This window comes from Ipomoea triloba, chromosome 14 (assembly GCF_003576645.1).
Source record: "Ipomoea triloba cultivar NCNSP0323 chromosome 14, ASM357664v1".
NCBI lineage: Eukaryota > Viridiplantae > Streptophyta > Magnoliopsida > Solanales > Convolvulaceae > Ipomoea > Ipomoea triloba.
In genome coordinates, this window is record NC_044929.1 from 3,439,654 (window position 1) to 3,457,449 (window position 17,796).

Genomic DNA, 17,796 nt, shown 5'->3' on the forward strand with positions numbered 1-17,796 from the left:
AAAAAAAAAAAAAAAAAAAAAAACACAACAATTATTAATCTCTTACCTATTTAAATGTTATGGAATATTTGTTGTGTCTACTCAAGTCTGAGGACTATTTTATAAGGTGAAAAAGAAAAAGATAAGGAATTTATAGTAATTCTTGTATTTAAAAAAAACACACTAAAATATCAAGAAAATGTGTGAATTATTGGGTTTTACTTTTTTAGGAATATTTTCAATTTGACCTCTAAACTTTATTGGAATAACAATTGGAGTCCCTCTATTTTTTTTATCTATATTTGATTTGAGACGGGACTAGTTGAAACTTATTTTTAATCAAAATGATAAAAATAAATTACGAAATATTGTACAAAAACAAAATAAATATACGTCATGCCCTACCCGAGCAAATACGTAATCGTCAATCCTACATGGTCTCTCCCGTTCTCGTCGTCACATTTAGTCTTGTATGGTTTCTCTCTACCTTATCCGACCTAGGTGAGGCTGTGAGGGTCGGATACCTTTGACCCTATGGTAATCAACATGTGTAAACCCGCCTTGTCCTATCACCCTCAATCAGTAGATTACCGACCATCATACCTGCTACTTGGGCACCACGCCACATGTTGATAAATGAGGAAAGTTTAGTACGTGTCTCTTGGAGTGTCCTATAAAAGTCATCATGGACTTCATGAAGGGGATTTTTTTCTTTCTTTCTTTCTTAAATCTTCTGTGTTAAAGTGACTCGGAATTCTCCTATATATTATATCATGCGTAGTCTGACCGATTCAGATAAAATCCCAATAAAATCTTTCGTTTCGTTAATTATTTTTCAGTATTTAGCTTGATCATGTGAGCTTGTTATTCTAGTGGTTTCAATCCTTCTCTATTTCTCCAAATCCATTTTAATAAACTATTCAACATCATTCATTGTTTATTTCTTTCTCCACATTTGTCCCAGTATTTTCCAATTCACAAAATATAGCAAATTAACTTCAATTAGTTCATTTTCTACTCACAACTTAATCATAACCTTCAATCAAATCAGCACTAATTACCAACCTATCAATTCATATTTTCCAACTGAAATTTGCATCGGATTTTATGGCAAAAATAAATAAAACAAAATAGAACTAAAATAAATAAATAAAACAGCGTGTTACATTCAGTAATCAGTACCACCAGATTCATAAAATTTTGAGCAACGAGGAATAATAAAATGATTAGAAATCAACAAATAAGAGTAAATGTTTGATGGTTAGAATAATGAATGTGCTTATATAATTTTTTTTAAAAATAATATCTTAAAAAGTTGAGTTAAAATCGATGATATATATTTTTCGATTATTTAATGTAAACATGTAATTCGATGACAATGATATAAGTATATAATATAGGTACATCAATTTTTAATTCTACAAAATATAGTGTGTATTATATACTACAAAGTAAATGTACATCAAATTTTCTTATTTTGTTATTTTATTTGGTTTGTGTGAATAAATTCCTTATTCTTAAAAGTATATTCCTTTGACTAAATACTGTATTGAATTACTTATTTTTAGAGAAAATTATATATTTTGCACATAAGTTATGCATGTATAATAAACTCAACTATTTAATTATTGGCTCTTTTACTTTTGATTTTTAAAATTGATATCAAAATATTCCTTGCTCTTATTATTTCACCCATTAAAAATTTTTAGCCACTCTTCGTCGATAATTTGGTCGGAAGGACTGAAATTGAGAAAAATTTAATAGTTATTGTACTAAATTAACAATTTTGAACTCGTGAATTGTAGTTAAGAACACCTCAATAATCATAAGACCAAAACTGAAATTTACTCAAAGATATATTACCTTATTAGTCTATTAATCTTATCGTTATACTCTAATTTCACTATCTTATTGAGATATTTTACTAACTAAGGTCACAATATGAGATTTACCCCGTAGATTTTATTCGTCACCTAGAAAAAAAAAATACAAAGAAATGTGAATTTCCCCCCTTTTTTTTGTTAATACCATGACCCAAACACTAGTACGTAGTACCAAAGGATTGACAAATTTTTGTTATCACATTAAAAATCATTCTTTTTTATGAAAAAAAAAATCTTAATCTTCTTGAAGAAGTAAACTGTGTGATTCTTCAATTATTGGAATTGCAGTTAAGTAGACGCGTGTCATGGGCTGACAATTGGATAATCTTCAAAATTTAAGCCATTAACTATGGAATTTAATACCTACAAAATATATTTAAGGATATTTGGAGATTAGCAAATACTCCGTACAAAACATGAAATACGAATTGTGTTAGCTTATACTCCGTAATTGATAACAAATTGTATTAATTATTCTAATCAGTAAAAAGTCATTTATAAGGATATAAATTTATTATTTTATTTACTTAATTAGTTTTAAAGTATTTTAAATTTTATACATAAATTTCATAATAATTTAATTTCAAAAAATATTTTTAGTTGTTTTTGTTGTTGTGAACCCGCAAACAAGTCAGAGAAAGTTGTGAGTTGTGCATATGACACCTTTGTGATTCTCCTTGTGCGAAAGTCATAGGATTGAATCTCGATGGTTAGGTATTTGACAGATATTGAATTCCTTTTTTCTTTGGAGAAATATGCAAATGTTAATATTGAATTCCTTTTTTCTTCTCATCTTCTCTCCCAAATTTCTCCACTCAATTTTGCATCCTCAGTTCATAAGCATTAACGACGTGGTGCAAGCTGATGCTTTACTGTATTGACAAAATCTGAAACTCTCCTAATATGAGATTAAAGGGTTAAGATAAAGTTGACAAAGTGAGTTTAAATTTAAAAAGTAAATAAACAATTATTGGTAATCGACATCTATTTAAGTCTCAAGAAAAAAAGAAAAAGAAAAAGAAAAAGAGCATGTGTATATTGTAGGTATGCATTGTCATTTGTCAAACCTTGCATAGCTAATTCAGTTGACTAAAAGGAATTCCAAGACTTTGTAATTCTACAAGCTCTTCTGTAATAAATTCTGCCCCATCCAATATACAAGCAAGTCCACTAGATCAGTTGAAAATAAATGATTGCTTTATGTATTTTATTTTATTTTTCCATAAAAAATAGTTACAAGAATTTCAAAGTTTGATCCAGGTTTGGGACAATTCATTTACAGTCCTTGTCAACTACCAGAACCATATTAAAATAATCATTGAGGAAAAAAAAGGTCAACAATGTTTATTCATATTTTAGTACCTATCATAATTCTGGAGCCAAAACAACAGCTTTGCTTCAGAGAGAGCCTGATCTGGATTCACAGATCATTACTGAGGTTAATGTCATCTCCTACGTGGCACAAATTCTGCCCACTCTTGAACCCGAGCATACGAAACCATCATGGGTAAATGCAGAGAGCTCATAAGAGATTATATTTCTGAATCTTTCGCGGTCTATGTGAGACTGATGTAAAAATTTTGAAAAATCATCGCATCCCAGTGGAAATGCTTGAAGTTGCATATATCTTCAGAGAATGCTGGGGTATATAAGTGAGACCTGAAATAGCAGAACAGCTCTATTAACAACATTAAATTTCAGTTTAAGTTCCACGTTTATGCCCTTGAGCTCAGATCACAGTCATGGCAAGTTTTCCATGAAACTTGATAACCACATGGAAGCACCAAATGAGGCAGTAGGGAATTGTTCTGATAAGCAGTTAAGCACATTTACAAGTGTCCTATAATTAATAGTGTGAGGTAATGTGAATGTAAAACACCACAATTGTAAGTTAATGCATACCTTTCTCCGTTACCTCGATTTGCAAGGAATCAAGTGTGATTATGCCATCCTTAAGTGGAAGTACCTCAAGTTTGACAGTCGCGGTCGATTGAGAAGGGACACATCTGATGTGTACAAAATTTAGTATGAAAAAAAAAAAAGAAAAAAAGAAAAAAGAGACAGTAGACAATGCTTACCCTAATGGAACTCTGCTCTGCAACCATAAATGTGTACAGCTTAAATCACTACTTGGATGGACATCAGGTATGGCAATGACTCGCTCATTAAAGGAAACTGATCTCTTATGAACTGTTACCTCTTCTTTACTCACGGATACTGAGCTGGGACCATGAAAGGAAACTGATCTCTTATGACCATCTGATACCTGTACTTTACTCATGGATGCTGAGCTGGAACTTTGCCAAGTAGTGACTTGCCTGCCATTCACTCTTTCTGATAATTTAGACGAGCTAAAAAATGGGCTTGCTGGTGATTTTGGTGAACTCAGTGACATCAAAGAAGGCAGATTAGTAAAGGAAGCTGGAGCCAGCACTGTCATGGTTAGATCTTCTGATGTCAAATTTGATGCTTGAAGAGTTAGGACCTGATATATTGAACCATATTAAAACAGCTTTGGTTTTTTAATTAGCAGAACATCAATTCTCAGATTATGCAAAACCTGTGCTGGAAGCTGAGCCACTTTGTTATTTGATCCTAAAGTTTGTTCTGACATTGCAGATGCAACAGAGATCATCAAATCCCTGGAGACTTGTGGTTTCCAGCTTGTAGGCTGCTTGAAGAATAACTTAGACTCTACAAAGAACAAACAGATAAAGAAACAAGTAGATGAGACAAAGACCATGTTTGAAGAGATCTAGTGGGATAGAATGAAACAAAAGACAGTTCATACCAGTATAATTGCATCTACATGATACAAGAATTGCATATTGATCAGTGGGCAAACTAATATTTCTCCCCATGACATTCAAAGAATTCTGCCTTGTAGATGCTACATTTCCAGAATTAATATGTGATAACTGTGAACTTTTTTCACTGCAACCCTTGGAGTTTTTCCACATGGAAGTAGCTGGTTTAAGAATAAAGGAGTGTTCTTCACCTTTCCTGTCAAGGGTGTATACAGTTACCCAGATGAGGTTTGCAATCAAGCAGCAAGCAGTAATTCCAACAGAGTTTTATCTTGTTGGATGAAAGTGCAACCACATCCTTGCATTTGAATGCATAAAAACTTATGTTTTTTGTCCATTATGATGATTAGAGAATTAATTTCAAAGGGCTGCTAATTTGATCTTTTTATTTATATTTCTTTTGTTGGGGAGGGTGTGAGGGAAAGGGAGGGGGATATTATTCTTGGCCAATATTCAAACATCCTCCATATCAATTATGGACAAAACTTATCTTTCAATTGCTTCTTTATTTTAACTTCCTTATCTGCACTTTTGAAAATCTTTTTTAATCTGACTACTTGAGAGCACTTGCAATAATATAGTGTCATTGTACTTCATATCTTTGCAGTAAACATGGTAGTAATAAACTAACAATTACTAAGCACTAATCCAGTCATGAGACTTTGAGCTAGAAAACATTTTTAAGAAAATGTAGTGACAGGTAAAAAAAAATCCTTTTAGAATTGATCTGAAAATTCTAACACAGAATTCAAACACTGAGAAGGTAAGTGAGGTATTTACAAGACTTGGATGAAGTACAGAAAGTCAACCCTTAGTTGAAGGTGTCTAGGAAAAATGATCCCCGACTATGTGGTAAATCTAATGTAGTATTGAAAGCCAACCAGAGTTGAAGGTGTCTAGGAAACATGATCCCTGACTATGTTGTAAATCTAATGTCAGTCCCTATTGTTTTGGTTAGGGGGAGGGATGTCCTTGAGTTCCCGACTTCCTGCTAGCTCATTTATTCAAAGAACAATTTTTAAGCAAACAAAAAAAAAAATCAAATATTAATGATTGATACAGAAAACTTTTTTTTTTGGGGTTGAAAAGTTACCTAGGAAACTGGGAGTGGCGGTGAGGCTGTGATTGGCGGTGGAAGTTGAAGGCGAGGCTGGGAAGGGGGGAGTCATCGTCTCAGGCTTTAGCTACGTAGTAGTAAGGTTTTTAATCAACCAATTTTATATATATATATATATTTTTAATAAAACCCAGATCAGACTCGGGTTTTAGAACCGGGTTAGGCATCCAAGACGCCTAGGTGACGCCAGAGCTCTCCTCACTCATTAAGCTCATTGGGCATCCGGACGCCTAGGCATTGCCTTAGCAACAAGTCAACAATGCTTGTACACATTTCAATAAATTCATTCTAAGCCTGACTATTTCATTCTCCTCTATCTGCTACTAGTACCACATTTGCGATCTTTCTACCCATCTTTACGTGTACTCTAAATCAATTTTCTCATAGAACCACTAGTCCTTGAACCAAAAAGCTGGTGACTATATCATTGACAAAAAGCATACACAAAGCAACAATACCTTACATAGATCTAGTCACTTCAAAGATACTATACTTGGGAAGATATAAAGATGTAAAATGAAGAAACCTGAGAGCTAAGTTTGGTAAACAGTGGTCGCTCCCAGCTTCAATACAAACACTTGGTAGTGATAAAGGTGGCCCATTTTTTGAAGCTTCTTCAAAAACAATTGATATGGCATCTAAATACATAACAACATCTGGTGTATGTTCTGGAGCAACATTCTGCACAGGTGAATGATAAATACATAGTATCAGATACATAAAGGAAGGTTAAACCAATCACCTCTGCATATATCACTTTTTTAAAATATCATTTCAAAAACACCATTAATAACAGTAAACTAGTACTCTCTCCTTCCACAAATAATTATCCTCTTAGAAAAAATGCACAGATTTTGGAAAGCATATCTATGCTGTCTGGAAAATTAATTTGTGTGTGTGTATTAAATGTATGGTAAGTGACAAGTTTTGTTGAACAACTCAAACTAGCAAGGGGGGAATTATTTTTGAACAGAGAGAATAATCAATCAATAAATAAACAAAAATCAGCACAACTAAGAATAATATACCTTTATTTGAACACAGATGAGGTCATCTATATTGCAGTTAGCAGCAAAAGAGTTGATTTCCAATGGTTGAATTATTTCAATTTTCCTCCTCCATCTCCTTCCAGGTATAAAGATCCCTTCCAAACCACAATGAACAGAAAATCTTTCAGGCTCCAATGATACACCTCTATATGATAAAAGTCCTCCACTACCGCTATTTTCACTCTTGATTGCCTTACGAAATGAAAACCGCTCCCAATCTTCTGGATCAAAACCTGGTCCAGAATTAGGAATTGGAGTAGATGGCGGTGGTAAACTATTTGGTGGCAGTGAGGACATGGAGTAACTTCTGAGATTTCCAAAAGAGAAAAGCTGAGAACCAGTTGATCCGGATAAACTGACCCTTGCAGATGTACTACGGATGCTTGCAGGAGAACTCAATTGAGGTGGAGGTATAGATCGTGCTGGAGGAGGAATAGAATTATCCAAAGGAAGCAACCACTTTAAGAGCTCACCACAAGGATCCTGATTTGAAGATATTGAATTTTCCTGACCCTCAAAAGGCAAACTTCTATCCTGAGATTTCTCAAACTGAAGAATTTCCAGCACAGGATCCCTCACAAATTCAACACCAACATTTATCTGTAAAAGTACCTGCACCCTTCCAGACAATAGAATTGAATGCACATAATTGGTACTTCAACCCTCAAAAAATCATCAATGGAGAGAACACTTTGTTTAGTAAAGAAAACAACCTTTTTACCTATAGCCAAATGACAAAAGTACATATACTTGAAACACACACACAATGAAAAATCGTCATGTTTGTATATATGTATATATTATTGTGTTTGTAGATGATTATATGTGTATGTAAATATTGAAATAAATAATAAATATAAATAAACATATGTATACACACACACAAGGGAATCTTTGGTATTAATAAATTTAGCTATTGCTAATGAGTCCAGAATAGCTAATACCATGGGGGGCCTTGGGAATGGCGACACCCATTGCAAAGGGAATAGACAATTCCATAGAATTCTATTCCACGTGGTTTAAAAAATGAACCAAACAGTGGAATAAATCTATTCCATGGAATGGTTATTCTATAACAAGCCTATTCCATTAACCAACGTCACCTTAGTGAGGGCAAGGACTAGATTAATAAAGAGACTGCCATGAAATTCATTTGAAACATACCACAATATCTCCATTTGGAAGGGCACAACACTTGGCAGCATTCCTTGCCACTCCTCCAGATGTGATGGCATCAAAATTGCCCCTGTCAATGGCAGCATTTAAAGGGAGCTTCTTTTTTGTATTCTTCCTAGTATCTGAAGTCATGAACTTTTCTTCAATCGCATAGGAGTCTTCCATAACCTTTCTTTTTGTCCATAGTGCCTCATCTGACCCAGCAATTCGGGCAAAGAAGTGAGAATTTTTGAATCTTTGCAACAGGGATTCAGTCTGTCTTTTGTGATCTTTCATTCTCAGAAGTGATTCACTAGCAGAAACTTCTTTCCGAGGTTCAACATTTCCCTGCATGTTATTCTTACTATTCTGATTTATATCTTCACCATCATTTATTTCTGCTCCATCAGAAACATTATGAGTCCCATTTTTGTTTATAAGTTCAGCAACTTTAAATGGTGTTATAATTTCAGTATCCTGCTTATAAGCTGACAAGCATGCTAGTATGTGAACTTGTTCACCTATAATTGACCCCCCCCCAAAAAAAAAGAAGAAGATATTCAATCACATTAGAAAGGATTCCATACAGGAAAAAAAAAAAATAGCAATCTAGGGTAAAAGGGAGATAGAATAAGAATAGTTACCAGGAAAAACAAAGAAGCGATCTAGCGAGCGCAAAGAAGCTGTGTCTAGTGTTTCACTCCAGTTATCAGGAAGTTCCTCTGGGAAGGCATGCCAAGCTTTAGTAATAGTTTATGCAGTAATTCAGTTTCCCTTATTGCACAAACAATTGTGGTATTCAACTAAGTATTGGCAAAGAATCTAAATAAGGGGGAAAATAATGCAGAAGGAAAAAGAGTCGAGCATAGTAGCTTCACATATAATGCACAAAATATTGGCATAAATCTTTTCAGAGTTAAATAATAACACAGAAGGTTGAACACATAATCAGACAAATCAATACAAATCCTATAGAGTTTGAAGAACTCAACAGAATCAATCACAACATGGAAAAGAAAATTAAGGGGCTAAAAGGCATCGAAACATCTTTATGGATGATATCATCTATATAGTAAGTTAAACAACTATCTACATGACAAGGGTAAAGGAGTAAGACATTACTCTTTGGAATAGCTATCCATCCTTCACCTTCAGCAACCTCAATGTGGTTGCCCTTCCCAATCAATCCAGCAATGACTCCATTTTCATTCCCGTGTCCATCACCCTCTCCATCGTGATCAAAGGACTTCCTCGGTAACAATGGATCTTCTGCAAACAGTCCACCTAGTGTACTAGTCAGCTTTGCCGCATAACTAGTCTCTGCCTGAATCTTTTGAGCAGGTGGCTGTTCTGCAGTTGCAGTCTGATTCGACCGCATCAAAAGAAAATTCATTGTTGCACAATATTATGCCAACAACCTAAAAATTTAACATCCAAAGTCACGATTAAGATCAGAATGCAAACCAAATCTATTCCATTACAGAATGTAAAGTAGGAATGAGAAAATACACTGATCTAGCCTGGGTCTATGGAATCCGATCGCATTAGTGAACTATAGACATACACTGGTACCATGGACGGAGCCAGGATTTCTTTTGAGTGGGGCGAAGAAGCAAAGGTAAAATGAGTTCAAAATGTTCAAATACAAGGTTCAAATAGGAATAAGATTGTTAAAATACAAAATACATTATAAATTACAATACAAAGTGTGTTTTTTTTTTTTGAAGATACAATACAAAATTTATGATGAACTACGGGATAATATTCTACTACACCAATAAAATCTAGGCATACTCACTGCCTCACTGCTCACAATCCTCACATTCAAATAATATAAATTCACTGCTCGTCAGCTCACATTCATAAACTGAACAAATTCACATTCAGAGTTCTGACATTCACATTCACTGATTCACAAAAACAAATTGAACAAACTGATCTTAAGAATAAAACCATTTGCACCCATTTAATCTGACCTACCAATCTACCATAGAAGCTAAAACCATTTTTCTGTCATTCTGTGCCATACGGCCATACCAAACTGCTCACATTCATAAATCATAACTATAAACAAATTCAACAAAGCACATACATTAAATTGATTAAAAATAAAATTAGAGAAAGTATGGAAATTAGGGCAAAAATAAGAACCTGAGTACTGAGAGGAGACGAGAGGCGCTGAGGCGGTGTTCCTGCTGGGCGGTAAGGCGGCGAGATGGTACTCCGGTAGGCAGGGACGGCAGAGAGCAGCGAGGCGCCGATTCGACGCAAGCGAGGCGAGAGACGGGAGAAGCGGAGAGGCGACGTCTAATGAGCTCTGCGATCTGCAATCTAAAATGTGAACAGTTTTATTAAATTTGTAATGACTTACACTTATTGGCGGAATTGAAACTGAGGAAATGAATGGATAGAGAGGAGGTGAATTTACCTTTGATATGAATAGGAATCCTCGCCGGGAAACGGAGGAAGGAGGTTTTCCGGGAAGGCGAATCGACCGGGAATATGGATCTCAGTCGGGATTTGAAAGCGATCAGTTTCGTTCGGTAACCGCCAAGCGCCAAAGGCCAAACTGAAACCACTGCTCTGCTAGACTGCTACTTACGTTCAGTTACTTCAGTTGGAGTTTCCGTAATACGGAAGAGTACTCTAGTGTCGTTGGTATTGTATCACGAATAACAACAAAAGGTTTTTCCCATTAGTATTATGGACTCTCAATTAAATAATAATGTACAAAAATCATATTTATAAAGTACAAAAATTCATAATACAAGATACAAAAAATCATAACACAAGACACATGTGCATATTATATATTTACTTATTTTTTGAAAGGAATATTTACTTATTTTTTAAAATCCGAATTAGATATATACTTTGTGTTTATAGACACAATTTCATAAAAACATAAAAATTCATAACATAAGACATAATTACTAATTTGTTTCAGGTAAAATTTCATAATCAAGACACGAAATACATACATATGAACCAGGATTCACAGTTTAGTGTGAACCCTAATCCATAGTATAAGGATTGATGCACACCTAGTCACCTTTTTTGTGAAATCAAAAGGAAACTCATATATTAATTCAAAATGTTCGAACAAGACAAGAAAGTAAAACAACTATGAATAAAATCAAAATACTCAATAAACTCATTTAACGGGCGACATAAGGACATCTTTGCCACTGAATGAGCATGTAAATTCTTTTCCCTATGCGCAAACTGAAACGAAACCGAACCCAATTGACTCAAGAGGATGTGAATATCCCGAATCAAAGCCCCGAATGGAGTACGAATATCGCTCATTGCCACCGCTTTCGTCACAACTTGCGCGTCAGTCTCAAGAATTACTCTCTGTCATCCTTTCGTTTTTATCCAACTCAACGCTTCCCGGGCACCCATAACTTCCATCTCCCGAACCGAGAAAAGACCCCCAACCTTTTTCATTGCTACTCCTTGCACTAGGTCGTCATGATCACGAACTACCCATCCCGAGCCTATACAACTATTTCCAAGATCCACGGAGACATCAATGTTTATATTTAAAAACCCGAGAGGAGGAGGTTCCAATTGGACTAAACGACCTCGTTGCACACTGCCTCCATCACCTGGCCAACTCTCATCCCCCTGGATTGCTTTCCATGACTCACCGTACATAAATGCATGATGTAACAAAGTTACTGGGTCTTTCAATTGCTGCCACCACGACATGGAGTTAAGGTTTTCTCATATAGCCCAACAGATAACCACTACTTTTTCAACCAAATCCTTCGACATTTGAATCCACATCTCAGCCACCCAATCGTGAATAGAGTCTACCCACCCCAAGGCCCAATGAACATTTAGAATCCTCCAGCAAGCATGGGCAAAGCTACAATTGGCAAAAATATGAATCATAGACTCATCTTCTACACCACTCAACAGGCAAATGGAATCACATGCAACCTGCTTAATTAACAAAACATCCTTAGTGGGCAACTGCATAGTACATAGTGTTTAGAAAAAACACTTTATTTTCGGAGGTAAGCAGAGCTTCCACACTCCTGTCCCATCAAAACCACTCATAACCTCACTTATTTGTTTCAGAAATCAACTTATAGGCACTACGAACAAAATACAAACCATTACTTTCACCCCTCCAAAACAAAAGATCTTTCCCAGGGAAGGATGGCATAGGAATACTTAAGATAAGATTCGAGTCCTTTTGGCTAAACAGACCGGTCACAACCCACTCATCCCAATTTGTAGTGCCATTATGAAATAGAGATTTAACCACAGTAACATCATTTTGGTGGAAAATAGCCGCACACCCTCCATAAAGTGGCCAACGCTTTCCGCAGGCCAACACCCCTCTCAAGTGCCAACACATTGCTCTGGTTCTCTTGCCGGAAACCAAACTAGAGAAGTTCTTTGGTTTCCCAGCGGAAACTAGAGAACTTCTCTACGTTTCTCTAGTTTCCGCTGCGGAAACCAGAGCTCTAGTTTCCCCGCGGGGGGGTGGGGGGGGGGTTTGTTTTATTTATTTATTTATTTTAATTACGTTATTTTTAATATTATCAATAAAATAATTAAAATATATAATTATGTAATTCTAATCATTTTTCAGAATTTGTACCAAACACACACAAAGACAGTTTTTCAGAATGCAACCAAACATAAAAAATGAAACTATTTTATGAAAAATGACTCATTTTTTCAGAAAACATTTTTCAAAAATCATTTTCATGTTTTCCAAACACCCCCTAAACTTCCCACGATAAGATCTGGGCCTACTGTATTTTGGGCTAAGTGAGCTGAATATCACGACCCAACAACAACTAAACCCTAAACCCTAAATTATATACTCTGTTTGATGCCTCTTCGTCCGTGTCTCTTTTGCAAAACCTTGCCCACCCGAATAGTGAAAATCACAGTAGCTCAGCAGCAGCTATGGTTGCCAGAGGTAATAATCTTATGCATAAATCCAAATGATAAATTAGGTTGAGTTTAATTAGTTTGAATATCTCATTCGTTTTCCGTTTCTGAAGGTCGTGGAGGCGGTGGTGGATTTAGGGGTGGCCGAGGAGATGGAGGGAGAGGTGGAAGAGGAGGCCGAGGAGGCCCCGGCGGAGGTAGAGGTGGTGGTAGTGCCATGAAGCGCGGCGGCGGAAGAGGCGGCGGAAGAGGTGGAGGAAGGGGACGTGGAGGAATGAAGGGCGGTAGTAAGGTTGTGGTGGAGCCTCATAGGCATGAGGGAGTGTTCATTGCTAAGGGTAAAGAGGATGCTCTTGTCACTAAGAATATGGTCCCTGGTGAATCTGTCTACAACGAGAAGAGAATTGCTGTTCAGGTAGAATACATTTTTGAGAAATTATGAGTTAGATATCTTCTTTTTTGTTTTTATTTACTGAAATCTTTATTTATTTGCTTTTGCAATAGATGTTCTATTGTTCCTGGTCTTTCTAAGTTGTATCAATGTTGTTTTTCTACTTCATAAACAATATATCATTATATCTTAAAAAATCCATGGAATATTCGATTTTGAGTTCTTATTTTGTACTGCAATGAGCTATTCAGAATTTGCACTTCTCTAATGGGTTAAGTTCTCCATATGCTCTGTTTATTCTTTGTGTGGTATGCATATGCTGTGTCCTACTGTGTTAATGATGGTCTTGGGTACTACAGGAGCACGAAATGTGTTACTGATTTTTGTATGAAGTTTGCTTGATTTATTAAGCAATGATACATTTTCTTTTCTTGAAAACCAGTGTAGTTGTTTTCTGTAATAAAGACTTTCAATTGAAACTTATATATTGTATGCTAAAATTAAGATAATTGTATTTCATCTAACTTCTCTGTCACTGCTGTGTTTGAGTTAGATTAATCACACTTAAGTATTATTTTAATATTATATTCATCATATATGCCTTTTGCTTCTCTTCTTTGTGTTCACATTTGGTATATGAGTTATTTCATTTTGCTATAGTTTTGACCAATTTTTAAACATGCTCTTTTTAACATAGAATGAAGATGGAACCAAGGTTGAGTACAGGGTTTGGAATCCTTTCCGTTCCAAATTGGCAGCTGCTATTCTTGGAGGTGTTGATGAAATTTGGATTGTAAGTTTTGTTGTTAAATGTTGTTTGGTTTTTTTATTTTTTATTTTTTATTTTTTTTATTTTTTAAATATAATTTTAAACTTTGTTAATGATTTTATAATCCTTTGACATATTAATTTATCAGAAACCAGGTGCGCGTGTTCTTTATCTTGGAGCTGCTTCAGGGACAACAGTCTCTCATGTTTCTGACATTGTTGGCCCTGTAAGTTATAATGTGTTAAGTCATGTGATAGTTATAAATTTAATAATGTGTTGGATTATGTACTTATTTCATTTCTTTCTACAAATTTTGGTTATAGACTGGGGTTGTCTATGCTGTGGAGTTTTCTCACAGAAGTGGTAGAGATTTGGTTAACATGGCAAAAAAGCGTACTAATGTTATACCCATCATTGAAGATGCCAGACACCCTGCAAAATACAGGATGTTGGTTGGCATGGTTGATGTGATATTTTCTGATGTTGCTCAACCTGATCAGGTTTTTCATGACTCTCATCTTTGAAATTAGATTATTTCATCAATTTTCAGTGTTCAGTGCATGTTTACTTCCTTTACTTTTAAACAGTCACTTTTATGCATGGTTAGCTGCATTCTCCTTGGAAAGTCTTGACCTACCATGTTCCGAATACATTTGTTATTGTTTGGTTTATGATGCTTTTATGTTAATTATTTGAATCTTAACTGTAAAATTTCTTTGCTGATTGGTCTTTTCTCAATAAGTATTTTGCTAACCCACTGAATTTACCCTTCTGAATTTAATTATTTTTAGAGATTAATTGTTATTTTATATGCATGTGTATGAATGTATATGTGCATACATTCATATACACATCATATGTGGAGTATATTTTGCGTTAGTGGTTATTGGATAAAGCAAATGATGAGTTACTCGGATTCCCCTTCAAGACATCTTGGGTGATGCAAAAACCGAGTTTCTGATGCATTAATTTTTGTTATTTTTATTATTATTGATTATTGATTATTCATTCCTTTTTAAGGATTTTTAGTGATTCTTGTTTTTATTTTGTTATTACATCATTCAAGCTAGTTGAGGATTTTGGTTTTGTTTTCTTTTTAATTCTTTTTTAATGATTCTTGGTTTTATTGTGTTAGTACATTCAACTTTAATATATTGATTGATTTATAACTGCGTATGTTTATCTTGTTTTGTTATCTATTGCTCTTTAAATTCATGAAATCTGCTAGATGGGCTTGAATTGCACATATTTCATATTGTGTTATGTTGTTTATAGGCAAGGATTTTAGCACTGAATGCCTCCTACTTCTTGAAATCGGAAGGACACTTTGTTATTTCCATCAAGGTTCGTGTCTCTAGCTAATAATCTTATTATATCCAAATCGACCGATGGAGATTGATAATACTATAGGGATATAGATATGTCTAAGCTGCAGTTCCATTGTCTAACAAATGACACTGATTCTGTGGTTTCGTTTATTAGGCAAACTGTATCGATTCAACTGTACCTGCCGAAGCAGTATTTGCACAGGAGGTTAAGAAGCTACAAGCCGAGCAATTCAAGCCGAGCGAGCAGGTCACGCTCGAACCGTTTGAGAGAGACCATGCTTGTGTTGTTGGGGGTTACAGGATGCCCAAGAAGCAAAAACCCGGTGCATAGATGTGTTGTCTTTCCAGCTTTATTAGAGCCTGATTGAGTTGCATTTCAGTGTTGTATTGCAATTGTAATTTTGGTCATAGCTACTATTCTCATTCTTCTTTCCTTTATCAGTTTAATGTTGTTAAGTTGGTCAAAAATTGCCCATATAGTACTTGGCATTCACTTGTACCTTCAAAGAATTATATTACTCTCTTTTGGTCTTACAATTATTAAATCATTTTCAATTTAATTTTGTTGTTAAGTTGGTCAAAAAGTACTGTTGCCTTTGCCTCAAGCTTTCGATTAGAGCATCTCCATCAATGGAGAATAGAGAAATAATGGCAGAGAATGAACAATGGGCGGCCACTCTGACTGTTATACACCTTTTATATTTTTTTTTAATTCTTTTTTATGTTTAATGTCAGATTTAGTTTTGTTTTCTTTTTTCTTTTTCTTTTTTTTTTTCTCTCACATTCTCTTTCCTAATCACACTTACAAAAACTCCTCAATTACCGCGAAAACACCCCAGATAAGGATGCTCTTAGCAACTTTGTCGACCGTCATGACTCATGAGTCGTCACTTGTGAAGCAGCAACTCTTTAGATTCGAATGATCAAATCTTTAACTCTAAATTTTTAATTCCATAAACCCTTAAATATTGTATGAAATTTTCTTGTTAGATTTGTCAAAATTAATTTGTGCCTCATTTTGACATTCTTTTCTTCATTTGTGTTTTTTGGTTAAAAATTGATTGTTAAAGCATTGTTTTTGACTTTGAAACATTATTGTCCACTTCCAACTTGTGTATTCAAGGTTCTTCAACTCCAAAAGCATTTCTCCCACTCCAAGTACATAAAATAAGTTTTTGTATTTTATATATCCAAGTACATAATTAATTTTCTTCATATTTATGAATTAAATTAGCAATTATTTATAGAATGTCATATCTTAGTTTTGGTATTTTATCTACATTCAAATTTGGGGATATATATATATATATATATATATATATATATATATATATATATATATATATAAATGCGGTGATCTATTACCCATAAAAATGTCAAAGTTATGTCAATTCGGGTAAAAGATACCAAGTTTGTCCACGTTATAGAATAAGTTTTAGATTTTCTAAAATTGTAACTTAAGTGGTGTTTTATAAATAGAACTGAAATATTCATAAAAAAAAAAAAGAACTAAAAGATTAAAAGTTGATTTTCAGAAAAATAGGAGTTGTGGAGTCTTTAGATGGGTTGATATGGATGTGTCTGACCATGTTGCGATAATCACACGAGGGTTATTAAAACATCTAAACAAGAATTGAGAAGAAATAATTGAACTCCAAAAACTTAGCTTGGAGGTCATAGAAATGACGTTTCAAAAATAAACTAGAGGTGCTAATAAGTTTTAATTTTACAAAAAGTGTTGCATGCAATTTGGTTATGTGAGCACATTATTATGTAATCTTAGCTTGTGTAATGCATGACTTCTTCTTCTTCTCCTTTTTTTTTGTTTTTGTTTTTGTTTTTGTTTTGTTTTGTTTTAATTTGATTTAAACATTTTTGTTATGCTATTGTGGTAGTTATCACTCATCAGTGTAGACTCATTTCAACCATCATTTCATAACATAATGAAGAAAATATTAATAATTGAGAAGGCTGCAACCTAGTGTCTAGGGATTTTGAGTGATTTTTGAAAACACTAAAAGTGCAATGTTACCTATAAATCTAGTTAAGATAATAAAAAATAATTGACTCATTAGAACAAAGGGAAGGTGAAAAAATGGTAGTTTGAACAGATCTCGCAGTTTGAAAAATGGTGACGATGGAAACCCACAGTCACTATCCAAGGGTGTACAACTGTGCACTGAGTAAATCTCGTCTTGTGGCCAGGGCCAGTCTAAACATTTTAAAGGCCCTGGGGAAATTAAAAAAATGGCCCCTATATGAAACATTTGCTACATTATCATTAGGGATGGCAATTCAACCCGCCCCCGACGGGGCGGGTTCGGGGAATTTTTTCGGGGAACGGGGGCGGGGATGGGGACGGGGACGGGGAGGGCGTTCCCCGCCCCGACCCCGATCCCGA

At 34.8% G+C, this 17,796-nt stretch overlaps 2 protein-coding genes and 1 non-coding gene across 3 annotated transcripts; 2 read left to right on the forward strand and 1 right to left on the reverse strand.

The window, feature by feature from the left end:
• Positions 1–3,037: 3,037 nt before the first annotated feature.
• On the reverse strand, positions 3,038–11,704 carry LOC116004777. Its single transcript, XM_031244942.1, has 12 exons — positions 11,432–11,704; positions 10,142–10,297; positions 9,113–9,353; positions 8,635–8,712; positions 8,000–8,511; positions 6,815–7,447; positions 6,313–6,467; positions 4,654–4,865; positions 4,423–4,556; positions 3,941–4,347; positions 3,765–3,868; positions 3,038–3,521 (listed from the first exon to the last, which is right to left on the reverse strand). Exons 1-12 carry the CDS (start codon positions 11,702–11,704, stop codon positions 3,451–3,453), a joined length of 2,976 nt encoding a protein of 991 aa, XP_031100802.1. The 3' UTR covers positions 3,038–3,450.
• Positions 11,705–12,842: 1,138 nt separating this feature from the next.
• Positions 12,843–15,955, forward strand: LOC116003733 (mediator of RNA polymerase II transcription subunit 36a-like). The gene is made up of 7 exons (XM_031243648.1): positions 12,843–12,935; positions 13,021–13,322; positions 13,996–14,091; positions 14,216–14,293; positions 14,391–14,567; positions 15,343–15,411; positions 15,550–15,955. The coding sequence occupies exons 1-7, from the start codon at positions 12,923–12,925 to the stop codon at positions 15,724–15,726; spliced, it is 912 nt and encodes a 303-aa protein (XP_031099508.1). The 5' UTR covers positions 12,843–12,922; the 3' UTR covers positions 15,727–15,955.
• Positions 14,961–15,032, forward strand: LOC116005386. Its single transcript, XR_004094967.1, has one exon. It is a non-coding gene; the product is annotated as a small nucleolar RNA snoR60 (small nucleolar RNA).
• Positions 15,956–17,796: the final 1,841 nt, after the last annotated feature.

Bases quoted from the DNA above. Each gene is read 5' to 3' on its own strand.
- LOC116003733 (XM_031243648.1), top strand. The intron at 13,323-13,995 runs GTAGAATACATT...TTTTTAACATAG, and splicing joins AGAAGAGAATTGCTGTTCAG to AATGAAGATGGAACCAAGGT. The intron at 15,412-15,549 runs GTTCGTGTCTCT...TTCGTTTATTAG, and splicing joins ACTTTGTTATTTCCATCAAG to GCAAACTGTATCGATTCAAC.
- LOC116004777 (XM_031244942.1), bottom strand. From the start codon at position 11,704: ATGTCGTGGTGGCAGCAATTGAAAGACCCAGTAACTTTGTTACATCAT. The intron at 7,448-7,999 runs GTATGTTTCAAA...GGAAGGGTGCAG, and splicing joins TTCCAAATGGAGATATTGTG to GTACTTTTACAGATAAATGT. The intron at 4,866-6,312 runs GTTTCTTCATTT...CACCCTTGACAG, and splicing joins TTACCAAACTTAGCTCTCAG to GAAAGGTGAAGAACACTCCT.